We start from the raw sequence: 18,113 nt of genomic DNA, 5'->3' as shown, positions 1-18,113 counted from the left end.
TGGGATCACACACAGCTGGGATCACACACAGCTGGGATCACACACAGTCCATACACAACCCCGGAGCAGCTCGGAGTCACTTACGTGGCTTCCACGACCACCCCGACCCCCGCGGGCTGTAAGGCTTCTGTGATGGCGATTGCAATTTGCTTGGTAAGGCGTTCCTGGACTGGGAAAACAAAACAAAACAAAAAACAACAGGGAGCTCAGAATCATAAGATCCCAGAATAATTTGGGTTGGAAGGGACCTCAAAGTCCGCCTTGTTCCAACCCCTACACGGCGGGAAGGGACACCTCCCACCAGACCAGGCTGCTCCAAGCCCTGCCCATTCTATTTATGTTTTGCATCCTGAAACAGATCTTTTATTTGCTTGTTTATTTGCATTCCACCTTTGCAGGAATTGCATAACCACGACTTGTCATAACAATCCTTCCATTTCCTATTATGCACTTAGATTTTCTTGCCTCTCTGTTTTCTTTCAGTTTTTCGTGTGTTTGTTCCCAGCTTCACTGCTGCATGATTTATTCCACACACACAATTTGTCTCTTTAAGGAAAGGAAATAGAGATAAAAACCGAGCAAGTTAAGAGTCTTTTGTCCTGCAAAACTTTATTTCCTGCAGCTCTAGCACCCTCTATTCACCAGTCTGATGGTCACTAAGTCTTCTAAGGCCAAATTTAACCTCAGGACAATGGGGAGCAGGCTGAGCCCAACCCAAGTCTTCAGATCCTACAGCTTCCTCCCCTTCCCTGGGGCAGCAAGCAGGAACCTTGAAGCTCTTGCTTCTTTGCCTTAGAGAAGAATTCTCAAAGGAATCTCTCCAAATCTCAGTAGGAGAATTCATCCCAGCAGCATTCAACTAGTTTAGTTATTCCTGGCTGCTCTACCTCGTAGCACATTTATCCTTGGAATCAGTTACTGCCTCCATCCTCTTCCATGGAAGTTACCCTTGCCTGGAGATACAGGGGCTAAGTATGACAACAAGTGAGAAACATATGTATTGTTCTCCACACAAACTTGCACAGCTACAGTCCACCTGCAATTCCCAGTCCCCTGCACTGGCTGGGGGAGGAGTGCCCACAACAAACCCAAAATTTCATGTTTACCTTGTAATCTTCTACTGTATATTTCCACAATCCTACAGGAGAGAGGAAAAACACAATGTTATAGTTATTTCCACCTGACCACTGATCTTCACAATTAACTTGACACTATCACTGTACTGCTCCATGTCCTTCCTGGAAATCCATGCAGTGCCATGCTGCTGCCCAGCCCCAGGCTGGCATTCCTCAAGGACTTCCCTTGGCACATCCCTGCGTTTCGTGACAGGTTCTCCTCCACCTGCAGCCCCAGGGTCTATTTTAGGGGCAAACCTGTCACTTCTCCTTTGAGCTCCATGTGTTGGCTGATCCTTTGGAATTCCTTATACCACCACCCCCCTGCATCACACAGTCGCAAGGAAATCCATGCCCAAAACTGAGGTCAGAACACTTCCTTGTGCTTCAATCTAAACCAAATGCTGCTTGAAAGGATTCAAGATCCCAATTCAGATATTGGGATTCCCAGGAGGCTGCTGAAATTAGGCAAGAAATGGTTTGGATTCTTGCACTCGACCACAAATATAACTAAGAACAATGAGACAGAATTGGTTTTATTTGAAACAGAGACTCTCCACCCACATTTCACCCCATCCTTTGCATTTCAGTGCTGGGATCACCTCAGTGCTCCCCTCCAACATGACTTCAGGTTTGAGCCATTGGTGGGCAATGCAAGGGACACCGCCACCACTTACTGATGCTCCACTAGAATCCACACGTTTAAGAAAATTCCCATAACTGCTCTGTAACTCCATGGGTTGTTCATGCCAACCTCAAATTCTTGATTACAAGTGGAGTGGCCACGTAAAGGAGTTGCTATAGCAAGCTTTGATACCCTGTCTGGTCAGAGCAGACACAAACCAGACACTGGCTGCCAGCCCGAGGCACCACTTACAAGAAACATCTCTGACAATGAGACTGTCCTGCTGTTTTGGAGAGAGAATTAAACGCAGAAACTCCCCTCCAGCAATGAAGTGGTTGTGTTATAGCAATTCTAAACAAAGCAACACAATATTTAGATTAAATATACGGATAGGAAGCATGCTGAGGGTCAGATATTCTTACACTGGCGTTGCACATAAGAAGTTCTAACAGCATGTTTTTGTAAAAACAGGCATTTGCAAGAGCATTTTCAAGCCTGAGCCTAAAATCCAGAGAAAGATGTTTGTTGACTGAATGCAGGTCATCCACAACTACAGAAACTCACCACATTAGGCTAATCCTATTAGGAAAGATTAGGCCTAGAGTACCAACAGCCTCACAAATCTTTGCTTGAACACTGGTTGCATTATATAGGGCACAAAAGGGAGGCATGATTTGGCCCACCAGCCTCTTCAGGGTAAGCTCTAGAAAGTGAGGACTGAGAACAGTTTTGTTACACAAGAAACTAATCTTTTCATTATTGCAGCGTTTGAGAGTTTTACCCTGCCTTGAAAAAGAGGCTGGGTTTAACCTGTCAAGCAGAAATGCAGGTTTGCACATATTAATGTAGGTTTCTACACTGAGAATAAATAGTAGCAAAATTGCACACTTCCAGCAGCACACTTCTAGCCACTTGAATTACGAAAGAAAATAAACGTTAAAAGCTGTTTTGAGCTCCTTTTTTTACATCTGCAGTTGAGAGGTAACTAGAGACCAGAGCAAGCACAAACCAAGAGATGCACATTTCAAATGGGATCCTGAATCCTGCGTTGGAGCCCTGCAGAAATGAAACCATGTGCTACAGTCAGACTCTTCAAGGAAGGGTGATTCCTTCAGAAACCCAACTCCAAAAAAAAAAAAACCCTCACCCTGCACCACTTGAAGATCCAGCCAACACACGACACCAGCCATGAACTGCCACACAGACTCTTCCCCAGGGGTGAGGGGCTACAGAAGGCAAAGTTTTCTGCCCACCAGCTGCAGTGCTGACAGCTCAGAGCCTCAGCCCACAATCCCAGCAGTTCTGTACAGCCACAGAACAAAAAAAATTTACGTGCTGAACAGCCTATTTCAGCCTTTTAATCAAGCCCTCTCCTGTAAGCACTGCTGAAGATATGAAGATGCCTCCCTGCAATGTGAGGTTCTGTGAGCAAAGCTGTGACCTCCAAGGGCCCTTCCACTCCCAAACCCAGCTCACTGCTGTGCAAGCAGAGCACAGAGCAGAGCTGGCTCACTTCAGAGCATTTTACTGTCATATCCTACACATTTCTTACCCGCTAAGGAAACCCAGCAGGCATGCAGATTTACAGGGCTAATTCTCATTAGTGTTATTGGAACTACAGCAGGATTAACAGACCGATCAGGGAAAGCATAAGCAAAAACCTATGTGGTCTTTCTGAACCACAGCCAAATTTTCAGACTTGTTTCTCCAGAGACTCTTCCACTCTGGTTCTCAATAATCTGCTTATTGGAGGGATCCACTACCCTCTTCTCATCAGAACTAGAAAAAGTGTCACTTTACAACAAGATTCAGTACAACAACTAATCCAAGGGCACTTGCTGAGGGAAAAAAAAGCTATTTTACATAACAAATGGATTTCTCAAGTGTATCACAGTTGTTTTGTTTCTCAGGCTGAGCCTTATCTATAAAATATACCCCACTGAGCTCAGCAGGTCTCAAGTGAAAGAAAGAAATGCCAAATTTATCTGAAGAGTCAGCTAAGAGATGAAAGCTTTAGATTTGCTTTATATCCATAAAGTGTGTTCATTTACAGTTTGGAACTTCTGGATTTTTGTCCTTATCAGTCAGTATTCACACAAGTAGTAGATAGCTGGAGGTTCCCACTGTTTTTTGTGGCCTGCCTTAGAACATGGCCAAATTCTCTTGTCCTTTGCCTCAGTGCTCCCTGTAGACACCAATGCTTTGTACTGGCACAGTCACTGGTGTGAATTAACACACAGCTCCAGGACTTATCCGTCCTCTCCACAAAAAACAATGCTGAGGATTGGTCTAAATCCAAATCCAGGACACAGAGTGGGCTGAGCTTTACAGGGAAACCAGATTAAGAAGATTAGCACAGTTAGCACAGCCTGGAATCCTTTTTACAAATTAGCATCACTTTCATTACAGGAACACTTACCTGGCAAGTTTGCTGAGGCCAAGCACTTGTTTGTTAGGGAGATACCCAATGTGTACCTAGACAGAGGAGAACAACCATTAACAGCAGCAAAACCAAACTCCAAATGAGCATGAAACTCATGCACAGACAATGAGATGTGCATCTGCCCCAGAACTACCCCTGGAACAGTCCAGAAGTCTTGGCATGTCGGAGGAACGTGCCACCATGCAAGCCTGGAAAACTGTGGAGTTAACAGAGACTAAATGCCTGGTGAGGTCCTGGTGAAGAACAGGTGAGTTTTTCGAGGGGGACAAAAATCACAGCTCTTCAAGAGTCAAGGCTTATGTTCCAAGTCTCAGGAATGCCACGGAGTACTGCTACATTTGGGTGCAAAAGGCAGTCTATTACTCAGCACAGCACTATCCATCCAAAACAAACATGCTGTTCTTTCAAGACCTCAAATGGATTTAGGGAGAGGAAGGAAGAGGGACTGTGCTTTACTTCCAGTGAGAGTTCTGATGGCAGGATGTATTTTGCCACCAAAATCAGGCTGCGCTCATTGGTTCGATTTTTCCCTGTTTTAGCAATACCATAGATCACTGATGATTAACTCAGCTTCCATCCTGCTCAAATATGGATTGGCTGGACATTCCTACTGCAACATGTAGTTGCACTAAATTGGAATAAGTTTAGTAGAAAAGTGCTCAGATAGGAGGCAGGGGGGGAAAGCATTAAGCTCCTTGTTTTAAGAAAGCCACACAGGCTACTGCACTCCAGTGGGTGTACAGTTGGATTATAAACCAGCATTTGTGCCACTGTACCAGAGACTTGAAAAATCAGCCAAGATAGAGCAGGGGAGTGTCAGTGAGGGATCCTGTCTTAGCACTGTGCCTGGAGGCCCCACCTCAGAACCCTGTACCTGTACCACAGTGCACCTTATTACCTGGCTAACTTGCTCATTCCTATCACTTCTGTTGGTTAAATCAACCCACTGACACCTGAAAAGACATGAAACATTTCAGACAAAGCCAGAGACATGACTTAGATATAAGTGTTGAATCCTGTTCCCCTTTTTATTTTTTTTTTTATTTTTTTCTTTTTCAAATTTCTTAATTTCCTTTAAGACAGAACTGCAAACACAAGATTGCTGGTCAGTGTTTGCAGCCTCTTTGATGTACCCAACAGGGGAATGGTTGGTAAGAGAATATTTAGAGGCATTGCCAAGCCATTTAGCAGGACCCATTCGGTGTTTGTAAAGAGATTTCTCCAAACCACACAGGCTAAACTGCTGGTTGTAAAAACAATGCACACATTGCCACGGGAGAAACAGAGAATATACACAGCAGGTATAACCAAGAATAATAGGCATAACAGAAGGCTTGCACAGAAAAAGAAGTTACCCTGTTTTCCAGTATAAAATACTAACAGCAACAAAAGAAAGCAGATTAAACTGAGCTGACTCAACTAAAATGGCTGGTTTCTGCTCGGGTATTCTATTTTTGGGAGACAGTTCACTTGGAACTTATGAATTTTATAGACAGCACAAGCACTTGCTACTCTTGGGCCTGTGAGTACTCTATGGCAACAGATGGATCAGACTGAGCTCCATCCTTCCATGCTGATAAGGGAGTGAAGAGGCTCAGATGTGCAGGAGGGACTACCCACCCAGAACTCTTCATCACATTTACAGAGGTTAACTGGAGACCCTTTATTTTCTTTTTCAAGTTGTCAGCACCACAATTCCAACACCCTCTGGAACACTCAGCCCCTTTCACGGGAGTCCCAAATTAAGCAGCCCCCTGCCAGTCAGTTTTGGCCACCCTCTCCCCGTCTGGGCTCATGTAATTAAGAAAGGGCTGCTAATGAGTTTGTTCCACTCACAGAGGGTTTCAGAGATGAATGTGCACTAGATAGCTCTGAGCCAGGAGCTAAATCCGTGACAGAGCCAGTGTGCAGGGTGAGCTGGTTTAATATCAAGATGTCTGCCCTCAAGGCTTGCTGCTGCTTCATGGAGAAGAGCTTTGATATGAAATGTCAGAAACCATTAGATTACTTAGAGTAAGAAAGGTTGAGAGTTCCATTTCAGGAGCTTAAATTCAAATAAAACTCACATTAAGGAGGTCTTCCTTATTTGTATTCTGAAGATTAACTTCTAGAACCGTAGCCTTAAGCGGTAAAGACTTACGGCCTTAAAAGCTCTGTAGTTACAGCTACCAAGTGTTTTACATGTACTTTAAGTCTTTTGTTGTGCATTCCCACATCTGTTTTGTGAGGAGAAGTTACCTTTCCAACAAATGGAACGAGGTGATGCTCACACAATGAGAACATGTCTATGTCCTTCACAATGACCATCTCATCATGGTCTTCGTCAAAGATGGCGTCATTCAGAACATCTGAAACCAAACATTTGCATTAAAAAAAAAAAAAAAATAAGTGTACAAGCACGGTAGGTTCCTGAGAAAGCTTGTAGCAAGGGGGAGCTCTCTCAGGGCTACAGATTTTAGGGTTCAGATATGGGAGGCAAATAAGGAGTAAGGTCAAAAGTATGCTTTGGTTTGCATGAGATCACACACATCAGACTGGAGTGTTTTATTTAAATAATAGCTTGAGTTCAGGTTAAAACAAGTCTAGTCTTTGCAGAATTACTGACAACTTAAGAACAACTAAGACTAGAGCTGATGAAGCCAGTGCTGAGCATGAGAAGTGCTGAGAATGAGAGCACACCTCAGTGGGATTGCAGTCATGCGCCCGCCAGCAAAGCTGAGCCTGAGGTGGGAGAAAAGCTAAGCCATCACAGTGGTTTCTTCAAACACTTCAACACCAGCACCGCTGTTCTCAAGGAGGCCTTGCATGCAAATAAAATATTCTTATTTCATCCTGAAGCACACCAGGTAGAAGCTGTTTAGGCACACACAAGTCAGACACAGATCTGTACCCACAGACCGGGGAGACATGTGCTGTCCTGAGCGGAAAGCAGGCAGGCACATGCACAGTCCAGCCTAATTGTGCACCTCAGAGTTAACAGAAGACTGAGGTGGAGAAACCCAAAAGGACAGAAGGAAGAAGGGCAGCTCAGTAAGAAAAGGAACGTATCATGTGACACTTTACTAGTTTCGGAGCTCAGCGGAACGGATCCTCAGTTGATTTTTCATGTTTAGCAGTCCCCTGACAAGTCCCCAAGCAACCCTGACACAGGTTACAGCACATCACTGCAGTCTCCACAAAGATCATGCTCAGAGAGGTTAAAAGCAGAATGGTCTCAAGTTAAGAGACCAAATCTTTTGAAGCACAAGTGAGAAAAGCTTTGTATGAGAGAGAGTGGAGGGAGAAAATTGCAAGAAGAAAACGAGCTGTACAGGTGGGTTGATAAGGACAAAGGGCTCTGCAAACCAGTGACTCCTCGGAGTTACTTCCAGGAAGCCATGGCCAGAAGGGGAACCAGGGCACTCAGGGACTGCCCTACATCGTGTGCAGTGGAGCTTAACACCTGCAGCGGCGATTACACAAATCTAATAGTTGTGTCTGCTCTACTTGCCTTGATGCCTCCCCCTGACATGCACGTACACCCAATGGCCACCATCTGCTGTCGATAAGGCATCACCATCACGGAGCATTTTAATTTCCTGCCTCGCTATCAGCACCACACAGGTAACCCTGGAAACTGCGCGCGAGATGCGCCGCCTGCGACGCGTGTTCTTTCCTGGGGAGGGCTGGCAGCCTGCAAGGCGGCGAGGTTGAACCCCAGAAGGTTTTGGATCCGCTCAGGGAGCAGGGGTAGGGGGCACGGAAGAGGCCAGGGAGTAACTCTGTAAAGGCACATGGTTTTGTTCTTCAAATTTCAGGGTCTAGTTTACAGCAAACACCGCCGGAGAGGATTTTGGTTACATGGGGAGCAGTCGTGTATGAATTCAGACAGGAGTAGTGAGAAAACAAAACAGAGCAGGCTCAGAGGAGAGGGGAGACAGAGCAGCATCTGGGTTCTTAGCTCCCTCCTGCAGCACTCTGCAGATGTGCCATTTCTACAGCAGAAAGGCAAACTGTTTTCACAAAACCTGCTACTACGCCCAGCGTTATTAAAACAAAATGCAAACAGATTCACGAAGCATCTCCAGAGTGACTGCTGCTGTTATTAGACCACCACCAGCTCAGCTCACACCAGCCTGGCCAGGAGCATATCAGAGCCTGATGTCAGATATGGATTTACGTCAGCGTGCTCGCAAAGCAGATTGTTCAGAACAACCAGAAATGGCCAAATTCTCATTAAGAGTCGTGTGACACAGCACAAGGCCCAAGCTGCAACAGAAGGTACTTCAGCCATGAAGTCTCATGTATATGCATATACACGTTTATTAATGTATAAAATATATATTAACAGATCCTTACAAACTTTCCCTCAAAAGCCTGACTCTACTCTTGGAATGCTGTAGAGCTGTGTCAAATCATGGAGACAGCTCTTAGCCCTGCTAAAGCCAAAGCTCAGCCAAAGAGAAGTTTAAGTGACCTGAGAAGTACCACACAGGCAACCTGGGGAACGAAATGCATCCTTCTAACAGCTAAAACAATCAAGCAGGAACACAAAGGCCACCCACCCTTCTTGAACATCCCCTCTTAAACTACAACCCAGAGTCAGAGCAGTGAGGACAGTGCCCCCTCACAGCCAAGGGAGTTTTAGAGGTGTCTAAGAAAACATCAAGAACATAACCACAGAGCTGTGAGATGTTTCATGCTCCTTGTTTATAGTGCTCTTGCCATTTTTACACCTCAGATTTATTTAATATCGGCAGCAAGTTGCAGCCAGGTCACAGATGGTCCCTGCAGAACCTTCAGCAAGGTGTGCTGATTTTGTCAGCACCAGGTACTCCTGGTTACTGCAGGGCCCAAGAAGGAAGAACACAGCTCAATGTTAGCCCCTCCAATAACCCCTCCACAGCTGCAAGGTGATCAGGGAGACAAAGGTAAAACAGAATGTGAGACTGAAGGCCACCACCTGCGTAAAGGGCCACGGTGTCAAGGGAGTCCCAGTCACCCCATCCTGCTCCAGTCCCTCCTGCTCAAACTTCACAGGCCTCTTCTGAAAATAAGCACAGCTTGAAGCCTGCCTATCCCTACCACTCTCCCTTTGGAATCCAAGCCCTGTGTTGACAAAAGAAGAGTTAACACAGCATCTTGTCACTGTTGTTTCTACCTGTGTCCCACTGCAGCAATTGTTTGCAGTCATTTCACGAGAGAGACTTCTTTGGCAGAGACTCAAACACCTTGTGCAGGGAGACAATACCACTTCAGGTAACTTTGTCTGACTTTTACTATTTTTTTTTAAGTCATTCCTTTTGCAACAGCATCAAACAGGCCCCCGACAAGCTCAGCCTTTATGCTGCAGCTGGAAGGGCAGAAGGGGAAACAGCCTCGGATTAACCAGGCCAGAAGCAAAGCTGGTGACAAATTCATGCCCCTTTTCCCATTCTTTCATTCTACCCTGCTTCACCAGCTTGATTTCAAGATTTGTACAGCCAGGATGCTCCCTAGATTATTCCAGCTGATTTTTCCTTCACCTCAAAAGTTCATTTCCCGGTATAGAAACTTCAGTGGGTTCTTAACACTGAACAATCACCTGTGCTGCAAGTTAACTCCTGAAACAGAGCAGAATTAATTTTTTGCCCTTTATCTTCACAGAAAGAGTTGATAAAAGGAAAAATCAGAATTGGATGAAGACAGAATGAGAAAGACCTTTCAGGATTTTGCGTCAGAGCTAAGCAAAGATACCTGTTGCTATAGAAACTATTTGCATGGCTTTAATGTGACACAGGAAAGCAAAAGCACCTCTGGCAACCAAAGAAGCCAGAGCCCACCCAGAATACAGCTCAGGAGGTGAAGGGCATGAAGGATGGCAGCACTGCAGCAGCTTCACAGCACTTCAGATCTACCCTTGTTACTATGCCTGGGAGTCAGAAGAGTGAAGTGCTGTAGGCTGCTCTCACTAGGAGTTAAAGTACTTCCCCGTGGTGTTAAGTTGCCTCACTGCTCCACTTTAGAGAGGAGTCAAACTGTGGATAGTTCAGTGCCAACAGGATGAAGGCAGGCTCAGAAATTCCCTGACATTGTTCCTTGAGTTCATCCATCCTGGCTGAGAAACAAGGCACAAGGTTCTCCTGACACCCAATGCCCAGGTCCAGGCTGTCTTCACTGTCCTCTGCTCTCCATGGTCACCCTCAAGGAGTTCCTCTGCAGCTGAAAACAGATGTAATCGTCAGCAGGAGACACAGGATAACAGCTGAATGTGTGGGAGGGAAACCAACAGGCTACAGGGTCAGGATTAAATCTGGAAGTAAATTACCGTAAAAACCTTTCAGCTACTGCTGGGTAACCAGTAAGATGTGGAGTCAAAACTAATTATCTGTTATTTATTCATGTGATGACACTACAGGTAACTGTAGTTAGGGAAAATATTCCAGAGAAGAAACCAGAAAATTATTGCAGCCTGTGAATATAAAAAGGGTACCAGGAATTTATTATGCATAGAGAGAAAAGAATCAGGCTACAAAAACATTAATATAAAGAGTTTGTACTGCTGCAGAAAGTTAATGATTTCAGGTTGCTGAGAAAAGGAGTGGTCTGGGTATGTCATTTGCTTCAAGAAGTCTTGAAGAGCTCTAGAAAGAGGCACAGCTTAAAATGCCACATGACTATGTAAATAGGCAATAGAGTTCAAAATCTGCAGAGAAAATTAAATGTGTGGCTTCCTTGCCATAACAGACCTGCCTAACAGGAACCAAGAGAAAACTCAGAGACAAAAGAATTTACAAGTTTATGCCTGCTATTTCAGATTTCATCACCAAGGGACTACAAACAGACACTGAACTCCAGACAGGAACATTTGCTCCAGAAGCAAAGCTTAGTCCCTCAGTCACCAGAAGGGAGGTGAAGCAGGTGTGTGATTTAAGGGACATTTCATAGAAGCAAAGATAAGAGGAGAAGCATTATTGATATTCAGCTAATTCTGGCCATGACTTATACAGACTTGTTCATTTTCCTGTAAGACACTTTCCATGTGGCAGGAAGAGACTCGAGTCTATTCATAAGGCATCAGCCATTGCAGACAGATGAAGCTAAGATTAGGTTCCAGAAGTTGCCCTCTGACAGGGGGTTTATTAACGTGAGGGAAAGCAGCATTCTGGGGATGCTCATTAAAATGTATCAGGATTCCAATAACCACTTCCATGTCTCACGCCATAGAAGGGGCTCATCCACACTTCCTTCTGAAACTGAAAGGAAAAATCTGAGAAGGTGAAGCAACACTTTGGAAGAGCAACACGAAACCTCAGAAGGCTGTAAGAGTTCAGACCCAAGAGGTTACAACATTCAGTAAATTCCCAACAAAACCCCGAACGAGCTTAGTGTTACTTGAGCATTAACAGGCAGGGGAGATGATCCTGGAAAGTCCCAGTTCCCAGCAGAAGTTTCCCTGCAGTGTTTCAGCAAGGTAGGCTTCACTTATGTGGGGGCAGAGGAGGAAAGAAACCCCCCAAAACCTTACTCTGAACAACCCTTTATCTCCCACGCCCTGGTTTACAAGAATCAAGCCGCGGCTGCACCGCAATAATGCTGATGCTCCAGCTGTTAACAGGTTGCTAATTGGCTGCATTCATCCAGCTCAGCACAATCTGTGATTCTGTGAACCTCCAGTACCTCGATTCCAGGAAAGGATACACCTCACCAGCCCTCGGCAAAGGGCAGCGCTGCTGATCAAACAGCCTTGTTTGCTTAAGGCACTGCCCGTGTGTTCTGACACAGCGATGCTTAGCACCTCTCACCCCCGCAAAATGAGCAGGCCGGGAAAAATTCATCAGCTCACACCAGTGCTGTCTGTAAAAAACACCAAATCTACACGGACGAGATGGAGAAAGGAATATTAAGGTTGAAATATTTCGACATAGGAAAAGCACGTAAACTGATGAGGAAAAGAGCTAAGTAGTTGTTATTTGCTGTAAAATAAAAGCTGCACAGCAGAGTCACTTGGCTTCCAGGCAAAGTGACAGCCTTTCAAACGGGCAGCCTTTCAAGCCACAGAGGTTCAGAAAGCAAAGCTGTCCCCTCCCAGTATTTCTGATATTCATTTCCCTGTTAAACACACTGAAAGGGCAGCTGAACCTGCCAATGTGCTTGACAGCTGACATGCTCATAGGAGTAAGGGCTGGGAGACTTCTCTGGTATCAGCTCCCTCTGTCACCAGCAATACACTGTTCAGTGAACATGCTGTTTTGCTTGGATGTGTTTATGGAGGATGAAAATAAGTTAACTTCCTCCTGCAGAGGCAGGCAGCTTGTTCAACCCTGTGCCTTATGTTTCCTACAGGATTACACAATCCAAAGCAACTCCTTTATGATTTACCTTTCAAAGCATCGTTGACACTGTAAGGGACACAGTTTCTGTAATTTACCATTTAGCTCTGCTTAGCAAGACTGGTTCTGAAGCCTTCAGCTTCAGTTCCAAGCTAGTGCTGTCTGCAATCTTGTATTCCCATTTATTCACTCATTTGCACACATTTGTGCTGTGTAGTATTTATACACAAACAGCCCCTCTGAGCGTGACATTAAGCCTTTAGTAAAAGAAGGGAGAGATCTCTCAAGGTTTAGTCTTTGTGTGGCAGGTAATGGCCTGAACCAGCAGTAAGAAAGCTAAAGGCACCTGGCTGTCACAATGCTGCTCTTAACTTTCATTAACCAAGGGGACAGGATTTTGAAATCATTATTTTGAAACATCATTTACTCCCAGAAGTAAGAAGCTGATAGATCTGACCCTGGAAAAGAAAACGCGTTCCTGGATGCTCATGCAGGAGCACTGCATGAGATTGAAAAGGTTTTTTGGGTAACTTTTCTGCTCTGCCATCCTCACCAACACGCTAAGAGGTTTCTGTTGCAACCACTGTTAGTCTACATCGATGCCCAAGTGTCCGCAGTGAACTGTCAGTATTTTTAATCTGGTCCCAAGACGGATTTTATTTGAAATCACCAGAGGCATCCCCTGCTACTCCAATCAAAGTCTGATGACTAGTATAACAGAAGTGAGAACAACACTCTTGAATACGTTCTGTCAAAGAAAGAGGATGAGGCCTTTAGTAAAGCCAGGATTAATAAGTGACAATCTAGAATGAATAGAAAGAGCCAGATTTAGATATTTAACAAGTAAACTCCACTAATGGCTCTGACATACAATACCGAGCAGCTGCAGAACACAGATAGCAAAGATGAATAAGGAATAAAGCAGGAATGCTGTTACTCTGCGCTGTCAAAACCAACCAAGAAAATACACACACAGTGGAAACTGGAAAGCAGAATCAGCTTCTCTGCTGCTCACATAAATCTGAAAGGAGAGAAGGGATGGAATTTAGATGTAGTCTTCCCTGCAATACCACAAAGTTAAGCTATGGCAAGTAGAAAAATACGAATACAATCGGGTACCATGGGAGCAAAGTGACAACACCCAGGAAAGGAGATCAAATGACCAGCACGTTTAACCGTGCCCCAAATGTATTATGTTCTCAGACACACAGTAAATAAAAGAGATCATGGAATGCTTTGGGCAGGAAGGGGCCCTTAAAGGCCATCTAGTCCAACTCCCCACAATAATACAGCAAGTGAGGCTTAAGTCAAGCCCTGCAGACCTCACTTGCAACTCTGCACTTCCAGAAGGGCAGTGGAGCTGGGGAAGGGTCTGGAGCACAGCTCTGAAGAGGAGCAGCTGAGGGAGCTGTGGGGGCTCAGCCTGGAGAAAAGGAGGCTCAGGGGGGACCTTCTGGCTCTCTCTAACTCCCTGACAGGAGGGGGGACCCAGGTGGGGGTCAGGCTCTGTTCCCAGGCACAAGAGACAGGACACGAGGAAACTGCCTCAGGTTGCACCACCTGAGGTTTACACTGGATATTGGGAAAAATTTCTTCATGGAAAGGGTGGTCAGGCTGCCCAGGGCAATGGTGGAGTCATCATCCCTGGAGGGATTTAAAAGCTGTGTGGATGTGGCACTTGGGGACATGGTTAGTGCTGGGGGAACATTTGGACTCAGTCTTAGGGGTCTTTTCCTACCTTAATGATTCTGTAATCTCAATGTGTACCTATTACATCTTTCTTTGTGTTCCTTTATGGGAAATGAAAACACCATCTCCTGCCTCCCTAAGGCAGATGAGGTCAGAAGGCTGATTTTAAAGCCTGTAGCTGTACTAACATTCACTGCCCTTGTTCATTTGTGTCACTCTTTCCTGGCAGCACAGTCTGGCAGCACCTCCACACCCTGGCAAGGTTTGGGAGCTGGGTGCCTGTTGCGACACACTTTGCCTCTGGCCATGTGTTTGTACAGCCACCACCACTGAGCTTTTACCTGAGAAACCTTTCATGGAAAGATGGAACTGGCAGCTGTTGTAACTGTCCCTTATCTTCTGCCTGTTGCAGGGATAAACTTGAAACTCTGCTCAACACACATCCTGCAAGTCACTGCTTTAACCTCTGCCTATCCAGACAGTGCCACAAGAGGAGCTGAAAAAGCTGCAAAATAAACCTGAGAAAACAAGGGGTCAGGGCTGCTTTCTGGGTTTTTTTGGGGGGGGAGATTTGGGTTATTTCAGGTTGGTTTTCCTTTTACAATATAGTTCCTGGTCCAGTTCACAGCCTGGCCAGGCAGACAGCTGGATTAGCATAACCAAGGGAACAGCACACCAGGATGCTGCAGCAAAGACAGCAGCAGTCCCACACCTAGTCTTGTGCCCCAAATACTTTGTACTTGTTGGCTCTAAGTTTCATGAGGTATTTTAAACTCTCCCAAGCAGAATTTACTTCCCTATTGACTCTCCCAACCAACTCCTCATCCACCAGTTGCTTTGTTAGCTGCTCTGGTCTTGTCCTTCATCTACAGTTCTTCTTCCTTTTCAGCTAGGAAGAGTGGGGCAACTGGAAGCTGAGCATCCTGCAAGAATAGGTGAGCAGCTGGAAAGTAAAAGGATTCCCCACCTGACCCAGGAAGGCATGTTAAGATCACAGCTTCACATTATTTCCTAAAAAAAAAAAAGAAAAAAGCAGTCCAAGAGTAGAGCACCCAGCAGTGATGGTTTTTTCCTACTCTTGGCATAGCACAGCTCTCTCCTAGGTACGGATATTCAGAGGAGGAGAGTATCCAGAACCACTCTGCTTAATGAAATGTATGTGAGAGATTAGGAGAGACCACTGAAATCCCAGAGAATCCACACTGGAGCAGAAAAAAGTTTTTTAAATAACTAAAGGTAATGTGTGATCACAGAACTGGTAGCAAGATAAGGGAGGACTTAAGAAGGACAGCAACCTCATCCAGGTTCAGCACAGAAATTCTTGCTTAAACTATCACTAGGAAATTCCTTCTGCTGGAGCCTGACAGGGTGGCTGAGAGACCTCCTGTACTTTACAGCAGTAAAATGAGGAAAGCTACTCCCACTAGACAAAGGATCATTCCATGAAACCCTGATGAAACCTCATCTCAAACACACTGTGCAGCAGGACTAAAGGAAGAGAGGAACAAGAATGGCCACTGCAGCCCAGAGCCTATTTCCAGATGTGACCCCAAAATCCTGGTTTGATCTGAAAGGCAAAAATGCTATTCCTGGGGGAAGCCAGGACACAAGACTGGCACGAGGGTACCGGCTGGCCATGAGTAAGTTAATGTTGGAAGTTATATGTAATCTGATTTCACAAGAGCCAACAGCAGAGAAGTGAAAAAGAAACCAAACACAAAAGCCTTCAACTGGAAGCACAGTGCACTTGGAAAAGGAGAAGCTCCCTGATGCCATCCATCACACAGCTCAGCCTTTGCATTCAGCCCCAAAACCCTGATGCAGCTCTGTGGCAGGCTCAGCACCCCAGTGCTGTGCTCTGAGAGCAGAACATGACCAGCTCCTTCCTCCTTCACACTCACAGATCCTTGCTGACAGTGTTTGCATCCCTTACTGACAGGAACCTGCCTTTTACTGTAATAAGGGGAAGGGGGAACTCCCAAGCTTCCCAAGCCCTTTTTTATTGTTTGTACTGGGTACAGTCCACAGCCAAGAGGCTGAGAAGAGGAAAAATGATGTAAAAACTACATTTCCAAGCAGTATTCACTCTTCTTTGGAACTAAGAGACAGTTGTGGAGTTTTGGTGATGGGGACAACACCTCCCACCTAATTCCTCTCCTCATACCCTCAGCCAGCAAGCAGAGACACTCAGTTGGGGGCAGGGGTTGAACCTGGGGTACCTCTCCACATCTTCATGTGCTGCTGGGACCCTGAGATGGGGCAGGGATCTCCCTGGGCTCCTCCTTTCTCCCGACCTCGCTTCCTTAAGTTTCACTGCCACTTTCGAAAAAGCCTCACCTGACTAAAAGCATCAGCAAAACCGGACCTTTTCTGAGACAATTCACACCACTTACGTCTGCTAATGGAAACAAACATTCCTACCCTATCCTAAACACAGCCTTGCTCGGCCGGGGACGGAGGAAAGCATCATCCGCAAGTTTCCATGGCAGAGCTTGAAAAGTTCACCGAGGAGGAGGGAAAGCAAAAGGAAAAGCACTTGCACTGCTCGCCCGAAACAAAAGCATGGAAGTTTACGGCAGAACGGGAACTTTACCAGTACATAGTTTAATAGGAAAGGGAAAACATAATAACGAGAAATAGGGAGGGGACAGCGAAACCGCAGGGCACAGGTTCTTTCTAACACACATTGCTGACTTAGTGACAGGGGGCACCGGACGGGCGGTGCAGCGCCAGGGCAGCGATGGAGCCCGTTTCAAGCAATAAAGCAGGAGAGGCAGCGCCTCGGCTGGCATCAAGCAAGCAGCTCCATCCCCGTCCCGCCCCGGGAGCGCTCCCTACCCGCGATGGTCTCCTGGTATCCCTTGGTGAAGAACTGCATGGCCGTGGCCGCCCTCCAGGGCGTCTTGAGCAGCCCCTGCCGCTGCGGGTCCTCTCCCAGCGCCCGCAGGATGGAGGTGTAGGCGGCCGCCAGCCCGGGCAGGTTCAGCTCGTTGTCCTCCTCGCTGCGGGGCCGCTCCCCCCGCCACCCATCGCCGCCGCCGCCCGGGGGGACCCGCGGCTTCTCCGCCGGGGCGGGGGGCGGCGGCCGCTCCTGCCGCGCGTACCCGTTACAGCCCCGCGCCCCCTCCATGGGCCGGGCACCCGCACCGGCACCGACGGGCGCTGTGCGGGCTCTGCCGACCCCGCAGCCCCCGGCTCGGCCCCCGGTGCGGGCGGTCCCGGCGCCGCCGCCCGCTTTTATAGCGCCCGCGCCGCGGCCATTGGCGGCTCCGGAGCCGCGTCACCGGCAGGGTCGGGAACCGGGTGGAAAGGGGGTACGGGGGGTAACGGGGGGATCCCCCGGGATGGGGGTGTGGGGGGGTACAGAGGGGTCCCCCGCGATGGGGCTGCGGGGGGATCCGAGGGGATGCCCTGAGATGGGGGTCCCCAGGGATGAGATACGGGCTAGGGATCCCGGGGGATCCCCTGGGATGGGGGTACGTGGGGATTCGGGGGGATTCTCTGGGATGGAGGTCCCCAGGGATGAGATACGGGCTAGGGATTCCGGGGGATCCCCTGTGCTGGGGGTACGTGGGGATTTGGGGGAATTCTCTGGGATGGGGGTCCTGGGGATGAGACATGGGCTAGGGATATCGGGGATCCCCTGGGCTGTGAGTACAGGGAGATTTGGGGGGGAATTCCCTGTGCTGGGGGTATGAGAGGATTCGGGGGGATCCCCTGGGATGAGGGTCCTGGGGATGAGACACAGGTTAGGGATCCCAGGGGATACTCTGGGCTGGGGGTGTGGGGGGATTCGGAGGGATTCCCTGGGCTGGGGGTACGGGGGGATCCTGGGGCTGAGACACGGGCTGGAGATCGGAGGAGATCCTCAGGGCTGACACCCGGGCTTGGGGTGTGGGGGGATCTGGGGGATCCCCTGGGATGGGGGTACCAGGAGGATCCTGGGGCTG

The 18,113-nt window shown here is 47.3% G+C and overlaps 1 protein-coding gene across 1 annotated transcript in view; it reads right to left on the bottom strand.

The window, feature by feature from the left end:
* GCH1 (GTP cyclohydrolase 1) overlaps positions 1-17,361 on the bottom strand; it is a 20,371-nt gene extending 3,010 nt beyond the window's left edge. Inside the window, exons 1-5 of the mRNA XM_027662544.1 lie at positions 17,002-17,361; positions 6,422-6,531; positions 4,160-4,215; positions 1,107-1,138; positions 85-169 (exon numbers count right to left, since the gene is read on the bottom strand). Coding sequence (XP_027518345.1) covers positions 85-169; positions 1,107-1,138; positions 4,160-4,215; positions 6,422-6,531; positions 17,002-17,293 — 575 coding nt within the window. The 5' untranslated portion in view covers positions 17,294-17,361. The remainder of the gene's footprint in view (positions 1-84; positions 170-1,106; positions 1,139-4,159; positions 4,216-6,421; positions 6,532-17,001) is intronic.
* Between the last annotated feature and the right edge of the window lie 752 nt (positions 17,362-18,113).

The sequence above is a fragment of the Corapipo altera genome, unplaced genomic scaffold (assembly GCF_003945725.1).
Source record: "Corapipo altera isolate COAL_440 unplaced genomic scaffold, ASM394572v1 169, whole genome shotgun sequence".
Taxonomy (NCBI): domain Eukaryota; kingdom Metazoa; phylum Chordata; class Aves; order Passeriformes; family Pipridae; genus Corapipo; species Corapipo altera.
This window is presented reverse-complemented; position numbering and strand designations above follow the sequence as displayed.